Source organism: Leuciscus leuciscus, assembly GCF_965113295.1.
Source record: "Leuciscus leuciscus genome assembly, chromosome: 4".
NCBI lineage: Eukaryota > Metazoa > Chordata > Actinopteri > Cypriniformes > Leuciscidae > Leuciscus > Leuciscus leuciscus.
In genome coordinates this window covers 27,441,209-27,453,655 of record NC_138728.1, presented here as the reverse complement: position 1 = coordinate 27,453,655, position 12,447 = coordinate 27,441,209, and the positions used below count along the sequence as shown (strand labels likewise).

The 12,447-nt window shown below is 38.1% G+C and overlaps 1 protein-coding gene across 2 annotated transcripts in view; it reads left to right on the top strand.

Moving 5' to 3' along the window:
* Window positions 1-695: 695 nt before the first annotated feature.
* The window catches only part of myrfl (myelin regulatory factor like), a 61,128-nt gene continuing 49,376 nt past the window's right edge, over window positions 696-12,447 (top strand). For both annotated transcript variants that reach the window (XM_082167902.1, XM_082167901.1), the window contains exons 1-2: window positions 696-942; window positions 1,538-1,651. In XM_082167902.1, the coding sequence (XP_082024028.1) occupies window positions 1,606-1,651 (46 nt within the window). In that variant the 5' untranslated portion in view covers window positions 696-942; window positions 1,538-1,605. The remainder of the gene's footprint in view (window positions 943-1,537; window positions 1,652-12,447) is intronic.

The window sequence follows — 12,447 nt, the reverse complement described above, 5'->3', positions numbered from 1 at the left end:
CGAGTTTGCTCTTGCTCAAAACTGGACGATCCCTCTCAAATATACAGTGTTCTCTTATAAATGGGCTCTGCTCTCCCCCAGATATTTGTGTGTGCATACTCAAACTTTCCTGTGCACTCGTGCATCTCTATCTAGCTTATTTTTAACATAAGAAATTTTGTAAATCTGTTATGGTGCTTGATAATCCAAATGTATTTGTTATCATATTATGTTATTATTATCAGAATTATAAACACACTGGTTTGTAGTGCAAATAGTTCTTCCAGTTATTTACCTATAGTGGCTAATGAATCAGAAGTCTGGAACATTCAAAGAAAATAGCTTACTTCTGCATTACAAATTAATCAGAATAGACTTCCATGATTGGCATGTCTGATTTCGCATTGGGCACCAAATAAGCCAGAACCGCTTGAACGATATGATAAACTATATAACTATGAGGATTCTGTCTTGAATATGGTCCATATACAATAACTAAGTATATTTGTTTCTCTCATCGTAATATTAATGCTTTTGCTCCATTATTTGCTCCTGTCAAATCCACAGTGTCCAGGATATCATTGATCTATTTGCACAGAAACACACCCATCAATCCCTTCAGCTCTCGCAGCATGTCTGTGTGCGATTACCTCATAAAGCAAAGCTTCCTTTATGGCCTCCTACAGGTGTTTGCTCGAATGTGGGTGGATTTTGTCTCTAGGGTCAGTGAACAAAGTACATGCGAGACTGCGCAACAGCTGCCATTTTCAATGAATAAGAACTTCTTTTTCTCTTTCTATATACATTATTATTTATTTTAATGTAGGAATATATAGGGGCCTTCACAAGAGACCATCTATCTGTGGTGTATCTGGAGTTACTGATGGATTACACTTGAGCTGCTCACTTAAATGGGTCGAAACCAAAAGAACCGACATCTAAATCTAAATTCTGGAGGAAAAGGTAGAATCTATTTTTGTATAAACCGGAAAAAAAATTGAAATGTATTTTTGTTGTCGTCATATATATTATATTATATTAGCAGCTAGTAGTGATGACGTTAGATTTATGGTTTTTGATTTACACCTACATTACATTAAGAAGCTAGTATAAGTACAGGATTCTCTTAAGTTGCTGTTTCTGTTGATCAGATGTGTATGTGTAGTTTGCGCACAGTCAGATCACCAAAACTGGCTGCCGCCATTCCAGGCCAAGATCACTGTGAGCCTGTGTTAACAGGGCGTATATTTTCAGTTTTGTTCTATTTTGACTTTAAAATGGTCAACATTAGTTGACGCTATCAATGATTACAACAATATTATTGAAGTAGATCAGTCTAAACTGAACGTACTTTGTGTGAGATCATACAGTTGTGTTTGTCACATTACATTAGCGGCACAACGAAAAGGAAATAATGCTGTCATGTGCTTGACACGAACAAGCTTTCGATCTTTCTCAGTTTCTCTGAATTGGGGAAAGGTAAAGCGATAAGTATTTGAGTAAGTTCATGCTATCTCTCCATGTCTAAGATACAACCTGTCCTGTGTCTTTCACATAGGGAATTTACAGCAGTTGGTTTAAAATAAGCAGCACTAAAAGAAATTCAGTTGACCCGGAGCTGATCCAATGGATGTTCTTGGGGAAAATGAAGCACTGCAGCAATTTTTTAATGGTAAGACACCTAAACAACATTCACCTGTTTTTCCTCGGATCATATTTTCATGTTTTTTTTTATCTTTTAGTTAAACCATAAATAAATGAACATCATAATAATGATATATTTTAATGCATAATTCATATTCTTACATAGTGTAAATAATACAAATACAGTAATACAGTACATGTTCCTAAATTTCTTCAATGTAAAAATATTCTTTTGAAATAATCTTTTGGGTTTGCAAAAGGTCAGTAAATATTACTGTGCTATGTAATTGAATAATTTGGAAACTGTAACTGTTTGCTTCTTAAAATGTATGTCAGTGTATAAAAAAAGTGTATATCAGCCGTTATCTCTGAAATCTGGTTACAAACCAGGAATTTGTTATTATGTATTTATTATTTTTTACTTTATTTATATCTGCAAACAACCTACTGTAGATTAAGAACTATACATGTTAGTATTTCATGGAGGTTGTGTTTTAACATGGTCTTCACAGCATTTATAAGCATAACAATCATATAATGTAGGTGGCTGTAATCTATACAGTATGAAGGTACAGTTTACTATATAGTTCAAGGTCACGGATCTATAAAACAAGTCAGAAGAGCAAACAGATCAAGGCCCTTTATGTGAATACACATTTATTGTCTCCTTGCTGTTTCTATACAGTATATTATATCTAGAATTTAAATGTATTTTATCACTGTACAGGTGAAATAAATAACATTGTTTATATCATTACAGTGGCACCTATAAAGGGGTGGGATATATTAGGCAGCAATGAACAGTCAGTTCTTGAATTATTGAGTTATTTGGCAGGTGGTTTTATTGTTGTGGTTGCTCAGTTTCCGCCTGCTGTAAAGCTCTCTCAATCTGGTACTGGTTGTTTGTGTCTGTTCCATCATCATCAGTGCTTTCCTTCAGTCAGTTCAAGCCAATCTATGATGATTGTGCGTTCAACCTGTTTTTCCATTCTTGTTATCCTCTAGAGTGGTTTTTGTCTAAAATTTGTTTCTCAGTCCATGATCGGGGACATTTGTCTGAAGTGTCAGTCGATACTTTAGTTATCTGGAATGGTGGCCTTTGGAAGCGGTCTCTGGATCAGATCATCTGTGTATTGTGAGAGGTTCTTCATGTCTCTTTCCTTATTTGACATTATTGTGATGTCCATGTATTTGATGATTGGTGAGACATGTTTGTGGATCTTTTGAAATTTGTGACCCTGGACCATAAGACCAGTCACATGGGTACATTTTTTGACATTGAGATTTATATATAACCCAAAAGCTGAATAAATAAGCTTTCCATTGGTGTATGGTCTGTTAGGATAGGACAATATTTGGCCGAGATACAACTATGAAAATCTGGAATCTGAGGGTGCAAGAAAAAGAAAAAGAAAAAAAGAAAAAAAAATCGAAACATTGAGAAATTCGCCTTTAAAGTTGTCCATTTACGTTTGCAATTGTGCTGCATTCACTGACAAAAATAAATGTGTTACATATTTACGGTAGTAAATTTACAAAATATCTTCATGGAACATGATATTTACTTAATATCCTAATGATTTTTGGCATAAAATAAAAATCGATCATTTTGACCCATACAATGTTTTGTTGGCTATTGCCACAAATATACCCGAGCGAGTGCGACATGTGACTGGTTTGGTAATCCAGGGTCACGTTTCTCATAAGTGTCTAAGCCAGGAAGTCTGTACTTCATTTTGTCTACAGAGGTAGATGGTTGCAATGTTAGGAGTCTTGACCTTAGAACTATACAACTTATGAGTGTAAGCCCTGCATTCAATTACAAGCAGTTAATTATAGTTGAGACGCCATTCACATACTGTAGCTATGGTTACAAACTTGAATATTGTAATAATCAAGAAATGAATTTCTTATGACATCATAATTAAAGCCACCATGCCATCTGATTTCAATGCGTAAACATTACTTAGCGAGTCAGTGTTCTTATATTTGAAGTCTCTCCCTGTATATCAACACAAATGTCATTTTAATGGTTAAATAACCTAGCCTGACGTCGTCATACTCAGATTCTAGTCAGAATATGAGTCTGATACTGCTCCATTGGGCTGTGATTAAGGGGCGTGTTACAACCATAGACAGTATAAGAAATGGACACAGCGACCCCATAGACTTCAACGGAGAAAAGTGAAGCAAATTAGAAGCACTCACTTCCTGATGGCTGAGCGTACTGCGCAGCCTCAAACTGAGCTTGACGACGTAGATGTGACGTGAGCCTGTCTGACAGTTGTAAGTCTTCTAGTAGCTGTGCAAAGGGAAATCTGAATAATTCCCTTCCGAATCTTGCAGAGACGGAAAGCGTGAGTAGGAGCTGTCCATGAGCTAGGAGCAGGAGCAACTTTTTCTAAGTATTCTGATTAATTATTTTGTCATTTTGTCTCCACGTCCCCCCCCATTGCCTTTGAGCTTCTCCTCCTGTCTATACGGTAATTTCTCTACTGTGCGACAGAGAGTCGCATGGTTATGACGCAATCGTTAGCCTATTTTTACAAAACCGGCTTCTACAGGGCCATAGTGTAAGATACAAGGTAAAGGAGCCTTTTATACATTGTCGTGTTTCTTTAGAAATAAACAATGGACAAATGGAGTCTTTAAACGCCTCAGATGTAAAGTTATTTGCTGTCAAAGTGACGGCAAAATGAATGGAAGTCAATGGCATGCTAACCAATGGCGGCCCCCGGGGAAGGTACGCTTTCCTGGTGCTGGATTACCCCCATGGTTTCAACCGAACCAGGAAAGATAATGCCTCTGCACTCAATTGGATAGACCTACAACCAATCAGAGCAACGTGACGTATGTTCTTCATTCATCTTTCCAATTGGCAAATGCCTTGATCGCGGTTCTCTGTTCCTCTTTTTAAATTAATGTGCCGTCGATATCTTCTATAACAGACGCGATGGCGGAATCTACACATCTCAATTCTCCAGCGGCAGCCGTCTCTGTTGTAAACAAATTCAACCCAAGCGCTCTTTGGTGATGATTACGTTACTGTTGTTGATCATCTGTCCATCATTGTATAAAGCCCGCCCTGACAATTTGATTGGTCCGAACAGCATTGGTTCGAGCATAGTTGCTACACAACGGTTCAAGTCCAGACCGAACTTCCCGACCTCAAATGTTGTGGGCGGGACTAAGTTCGGCTGGTATCCAGGCTATAAATAACAGGGTTCCCGCGGGGTCTTAAAAAGTCTAAAATTCTAAACTTTAAATGTAAGGCCTTAAAACGTCTTAAAAACAGCCAGATTTTCATCCGCGGTCTTAAATTTCATTTAGTCAGGTCTTAAAAAGGGTTTATCCTCGTTTATTTCCAGAAACGCTGGCCGCAGAAAGTTATTACAAAGTAGCAAAAAAAGTATCTAGTGCAGGGTTCTCCAACAAGTCGCTCGCGGCCTGATTGGAGGTCGCTCGCCAAGAGGCCGTTCACACGTTCACACGTTCACATATCGCGTCTTTTGCGCGCTCAAGTTTGTTCAAATGTAGGCTTGCGGTAAGCGTCCTCATAATTGAAGTGACGCACTCGTTTTTTCCAGGCGCTGTCTGAAAGCTCAGTCAACAGGAAGGATGGGGGTGCACCCAAACACTACGGGTGTTTTTCTCTTCTCCGTAAATAAATCTTGTAGCAGAGCTACAGCAAGCGTTTTTCGGTGGTGGAAATCTATTAGCTACTAAAACTTCTTTTTCTTTGTCTTTGTGGAGAGTGCAGTGCATGGTTGCATAGCAACGACAGACGCCACGGGAAAATCGGACCGAATTTTACTATTAATAATAAAAGATAAGCTAAAGTGCATTGTAAATGTCAGTAATTTATCTTTTTTGACTCATACTTTTTATAAAAGATCATTTAAAGTCTGAAATATGTGAGGTTTATCTTTTTATAAAACTTTTTTTGTCAAACCTTTATTTTAACTTGTACATGTTAGTATGCAAGACATTTTTAAAAATGTTCATTTTTAATGGTATTATTTTAATGTTTATGTAAACAAAAAGTGCATATTGATGCGAAATTTATTTGTTATTTGCTGGTTTTCGACATAAAACTTGGTAAATTGATTTCATTGTATAGTATTAATACTTTTTGAACAGGATTCTGTGATAACCATGATAATTTTTGTCACTATAATCATGAAATTAAATGTTCATGCCATTTCATCTTTAGTTATGATCAACTATGATCAACTAAAATCAACTAATTATGTTTTTTTTTTTACAGTATAGTATGCAAAGTACAATTTTCTATAAAGAAATTATATCTGATTCTGTTCTTTTCTCTGACACGCGTTGTTGGGTGTGGAAGGTTACTAATGTGATTTATCTGTAAATTAAATTAATGCTTTTTCAATTACTGAATTCATTGAAATAAAATGAATTCTTTGATTTGAATATTTATTTGGTAATGCTAAATTTCATCTTTATGGTCTTAAAATGTCTTAAAAAGGTCTTAAATTTGACTTACTGAAACCTGCAAGAACCCTGAAATAACCATTATAAGCAAGTAAATGGTTATTTATTTAAAATTGGGAATTTTCCCTGCCTATTAAAAGTGTGAGCAAACTACATATTGGCTTCAGCAAATGTTAAAAGTGCTCATTCTGAAATCTGAATACAGGTTTATGCTTTTTTAAGGTATGTGCATACAACTTAATTTGCCCTTGCAGCCAACTGCAACTTGCATTCACTGCAATTATGTAAATATGTTTTACTACTGTATTGTTTTTATTAGTACAGTAACTTAATTTAAATTATTCTAAAGTGGTTTGGTCAACAGACAGCATTGTCCGTGTACCCTCTGTTGTTCAGATCACATATTTAGCTCCGGTCTATTTAACGGATCTTCTATCGCCCTATAATCCATCGCGCACTTTAAGATCACTAAATTCAAGGCTTTTGGTCATACCTAGGATATTCAGAACCACCAAAGGAGGGAGAGCATTTTCACATTTGGCTCCAAAACTCTGGAATAGTCTTCCTGATACTGTTCGTTGCTCAGACTCGCTCTCCCAGTTTAAAACTAGATTAAAGTCGCATCTCTTCAGCCAGGCATTCATATAATCCCACAGTTCAAACTACAATCCGGCCTCTAGCTCATAAATGCCAGAGGAGAACTGGCCCCCGACTGAGCCTGGGTTCTCCCAAGGTTTTTTTTCTCCATTAGGTCACCTGATGGAGATTTAGGACACCATTAGGTCACTTGATGGAGTTTTTCGGTTCCTTGCCACTGTTGCCTTTGGCTTGCTCAGTTGGGGATATTTTGGGGATATTTAATTTAATTTTATCAATCAATAAATTCCTCTTGAAACAAACTTTGTTGTATTATTTAAATTGAATACTGTGAAGCTGCTTTGATACAATCTGTACTGTGAAAAGCGCTATACAAATAAACTTGACTTGACTTGACTTGACATACTCCTCCATTCCGGCTTCCAAGGTGAACGCTGGCGTTATTAGCTGCCGATGCTCTGGGGGAATTTTATTTTAGTTGTTTTATTGCTATTTTAAAAGCTATCATCTATCTGTCATCCACCTGTGTATTTACGCTGACTCAGTGAGTTTGGACCGTTACATCGGTCGTTACTATCGGCGCTACTAGCCTATCTGTGCAATGCTTCTTGCGGCTGCCGGTTTGTCTGCCGGTTACTGACCTCAGATTTTCCACTCGAGGTGCCTCTGGCGCGGCAAACAACTATGAAGATCATCAAGTTGTTTGAACGGATTAATTACATCTGGGTCATCCTTTCTGCTATATACAAACCTGCAGTGTTGATGTTCCAATATTCTGCGGCGGAACTTATCCAGCTCCACTCCAGTCTTTTTGAACTTCCGTCAGCTTTACATCCTCACCCAGATATTGTATCAACCACGTCGGAAATACAACCACCGTGGGTCTAGTTGGAGCTATACCATCGATGACTCATGCTCAATATGGTTATTCTGGTCGTCTAATCCACGTCCAGCAAGGAGGTCCACACAAACTGTCAGTCATGGTGTACTAACCAACCTGGCCAGAACGTTTAGATTGTAAAACAATCTCTCCTTTGGATTACTCAATGTATGATCACTCTCCAATAAAGGACCTCTGGTGCATGATTTGCTGTCTGACTCTTAGTTTGGTTTCCTGGCAGAAACGTGACGATTTCCTTCATCTTAACTAGTCTGTTCCTCCGGGGTATGTTTTTGTTTGTAAATCCCGCGCTACTGGACGGGGAGGGGGTTTAGCAATACTTCATAAAGAAAAATGGAAAGTATCTCAGCTAACTGTACCTACATACTCTTCATTTGAATCCATTTCCCTAAAAATCAATGGGGCTATTCCTACTATTCTCATGACTATTTACCACCCCCCAAAGTACAATAGGCTACTATCTTCTTAACGGAACTTTCTGACTTATCCATGTTTCATGTCTTCAAATGTAATCATGCTGGGTAATTTTAACATGCATATAGATAATGTCAGTAATGCAAGTACAAGGGATTTTGTATCTTGTCTGGAGAGTTTTAGCATGCAGAAATTTACTAGCTTGCCCACTCATTCAAACGGGCACATCCTCAATCTCATTTGTTGTTCTGGCATAAATCCTTATTATGTTACCCTTTCTGATTTGGCCATGTCAGATCATCTGCTGGTGTCTTTTTGCGCCCAACTGACAGTCTTCCAGATAAACCTGTGTTGCTCTCTCACATTTCAGAACATTTAGGACCTTGATGTGCTGATCTTTCTACTGCTGATGCGCTTATTTCCTATTATAATAATGGACTAACTGTGATTTTGAATGTTTTTGCACTTGTGAAAACCTGGACTGTTTCTTTAAATCATTCTGCTCCCTGATTTAACCCTGAACTTTGTGAACTTAAAACTAAAGTCTATAGGTTAGAGCGTCTGCATGCCAAATCTGGTTTTACTGAACACAAACAAATGCTTGCTGACTATATTCAACATTACATGGATGCTTTGTCTAAAGCTAAATCTGACTATTATTCTAATATAATTGGAGCTACAGTAGTGAAGGGAACTCTAAATCTCTCTTTTCTGTGGTAAAAAGTATTTTACGACCACCTGACTCTTTGCCATCAGATATGTATTCTACCCCACTACATGACAGTTTTATGACATTTGAGTCTAAGGTCAAAATATTCACCAACAATTACTTGCAACTAACTTGAGTTATGACTTCCATTGTCCAGTCTTTCATGTGCCCTCACACTCTGCTTTCTCTACTTTTTCTTTACCAACTGCTGTGGGGATACTGTGTCTGATCCAGAAATCTAACTCTACTAACTGTTGGTTTGACCCTTTACCAACTCGCTTAGTTAAAGCCTGTTTACCATCTTTATCTCCATTAATTACTAAAATTATTCACTCTTCACTTTGTAACCATCCAACTGAGAACTCTCAGAAGGGCACATCACACATCAATTTATAACAAAGGACTCTATTGACTATAATGGCTTTAACCAGACTCAGAAACACTCAAACCATAAGTCCAAACACAAAAGTAGATGCAGAAGTGTTTATATCAAATATTCCACACAAAACCATCAAAATAGACAGTCAACATATGAAGATAGTTGCATGTTTTCTTTGTTGACATGGTGAATAAAGATTAGAAACCAAGAAACCATTGTCCAAGAAATGGCTTTCCTTAGAGGTCTTTGAGAATGGTGCAGGTGAAGATAGGGGTTTGTTAAAGAAGAAAGGAGCAAACAGTCCAGTAGATATTCTAGCTTCAATCAATTCAGGCTTCAGTTTAGGATACGTAGCAATAACGGTATCCTTGCAGCACTCAAACATCCCTGTTATCAGTTGACATCATTTTTTCCAATGATGATATTGGCATAACTCAGTAAAATCCCCACAAGAAACAGTATAGCATAATAGGAAATAAGAAAACAAAATGTATATCAAATAAGAGTCCCCGAACAAATACTGTCCCTCTTACCAAGATGATGCAAGGTATATGATTTCTGCAAATCCAGATATGTGTTCATATTTAATATATCCTGCATAATTACATAAAGATTTATATATTTTGTGTTAGGTTAATTTCTTGTATTGGCAGTGTTCAGTAGGCACACCCATCTTAACAGTTGCTATATACAGCAGTGTTTCCCTTACCATTGTTTTGGGAGGGTGCCATTGTTTCTTATTGCAATTACTGCAACAAGACACAGGTGTAAGTCATTTTGCACTTGACCTACTTGCCGCCGCTCGTCTCCCCACTCTCTCCACTCTCTCTCCCATCGCAGACCTCGCTGAACCACACCCAGTGGCGGATCTAGAGATTTTTTTCCTGGGGTGGCAAAGGGGTGGCATGAGGTTTCAGGAGGGGGGCCATGGATATTATTCATAATTTAAAATGCTACGGTTTTCATTGAATGTGTTTTGTTCTCTACACTACATTACATGGAGTGGGAGTCAAATCAGAGATGTAGCTGGGTTTTTGGATGGTGTGGGTCTTAATTTGTGAATTGTGGACCCTTTCTCTGTGTAATCACTATCAACAGTCTGTGTAGTCTATACTTAAATTGTACTGTGTGAAAAAGTAATTATTGGGGGGGTTTGGGGGTATGCTCCCCAGATAAAAAATAAATAAAATAAAAAAAGACCCCTCAAATGATGTCTTCTAGTGAGTTTTGAGGAAATATGGACAGATTTAGTCATACAACATAAACCATCAATAGATTTAGGTTATCTGGATTGAAACAAGATTATAATGCAGGATTGTTGCAATGATAACCATGACTGTCAAAAAATTTCCCTCTGATTCAATAAAGACTCAGTGAAGTACCTTTTTAGTCAAACTTGTTTTTGGATTTATTACAATATAACGTACAACAATTTAAAATGTACATAAGAATGTAATTCATAATCTCTCTCTCTCTCACACACACACTCTCTCTCACTCTCTCACTCTCTCTCTCTCTCTCTCTCTCTCTCTCTCTCTCTCTCTCTCTCTCTCTCTAAACTGCTGATCACTTTAAACTGCTGATCACTTGAGGGCAAACATCAAAAACACAATTTTCTGAGGCAAGACCTCAAAATCCAAAGGAACTATGGAATTCATATTAACTATAGTTTGGGCATTTCAGCCCAAGATAAACATTTAAATGTGCTAGGCATTTGTGAGGCTCCATACTGTATGCAGAAAACATACGAAAAAGAACATCTTGAAATGAAAAACACTAACTTGATCAAATTATAACCTAATGCAATTTTCTTATTTGCAAGATGCTGTTATTTTATTGCACATGACTATTAAACTGTACAGGTTAAATCAATTGCAGACGGCGGTTTCCATGAATGCTAGCAAAGCGTTGAACAAACTCGTTTAAGTCAACTGCTTTTGCACGGTCACTCTCAATGCTGAGCACAGCTAAATGGGACAATCTCTCAGTTAGCATAGTTGAGCGCAGGTGATTTTTTACGAGTTTTAGAGTGGAAAAACTGCGCTCACATCCAGCTGTGGTAACTGGTAAAACAGCTGCAATCTTGCATAAACGATGCATCTCATAATACACCTCTTTAAAAGGGTCCAAATAACCTAGCAGTTCAATCAAAGATGAAGGGCAATTTTTTCCATCTCTTTTACTCCTTGCAAAAAGCCTCTCAACCTGAGTGAGTTCATTTTTCAGATCCTCAATATTTGAGCCATATGCTTCAGCAAGCAGCAAGACAATATCCTCTTTTAGGAAGTGATTGCTAACTGGGTTTAGCCCCTGTAAGCCTTTCATTATATTGCAACTGGGCGTTGAAAAACGCTTCTGCATTTCCCCAATAATGGAGTCCATTATGGGCAGGAATATGTTTGTTCTAAAAGCATCCTTGCCATTAACTTGGCTTCTGTGACCAAGTGTGGATGTGACATAACTGTAATTTAGTGCTCTGGGTGTCTGTTTGGCTCTTTTTAGTCTAACAGTGATGGGGATGTTGCAGGTTTCACATGTGTGGATTACTGTGTTCCACAGCTCATTAAAGTACTCATCCTCATTGCGATGCTCTTCAAAGGTCTCCCTGAGGGTCTCAATTAAGTCTACAGCACTGAGGAGATCCAAGTTTGGGGACTGTAGCAGCTCAGACAAAAACTTTACGTCACCAAGCACCTGTCTAAATACGGCAAGTAGCCCAATGAAGTTCAGGTCAATTTGAAACATTAACCCTCGGGCCTTCGTAGATCTTTCAGGATCAACCTCATGTGATATGTCATCCAACACTTTGAGTACTGCAGGCAATCTATCAAAAAGGTTCCTACAGGCAATGCCGCGACAGGCCCATCTGGTGTCGCTGAGGCTTTGAAGTTCTCTAGGGGGGCCACTAAACATCTCCGCTTGTACTTCCATCCACTTTTGATGGACATAAGAGCCGGAAAGAAACACATACAATTGCTGGAGCAAAGTAAAAAACTCCCCAGCCTCAGGGACCTTTTTGACGCAATCGACAATGACCAAATTTAAGCAATGAGCATTGCAGTGGACATAAAAAGCATATTTGGCCACCTGTTTAACTCTTGTCTGCACCCCTGAGCACCCCACTCATAACTGCAGCGCCGTCGTACCCTTGGCCCACTAAATTCTCCTTGTATTCAAGGCCATACTGCTCCAAAGAAGAGATGATTTTGTTAGCTAAGGAGCTGGCATCCAAATGTTCGGCTTCCCAAAAGCCTAAGAAGCCCTCCCGTATGGCTCCCTCATAATAATACCTTAAGACTATGGACAATTGCTCCCTTTTGCTGAGATCTTTTGTTTCGTCAGATGTAACAGAGAAGTACTGACTAG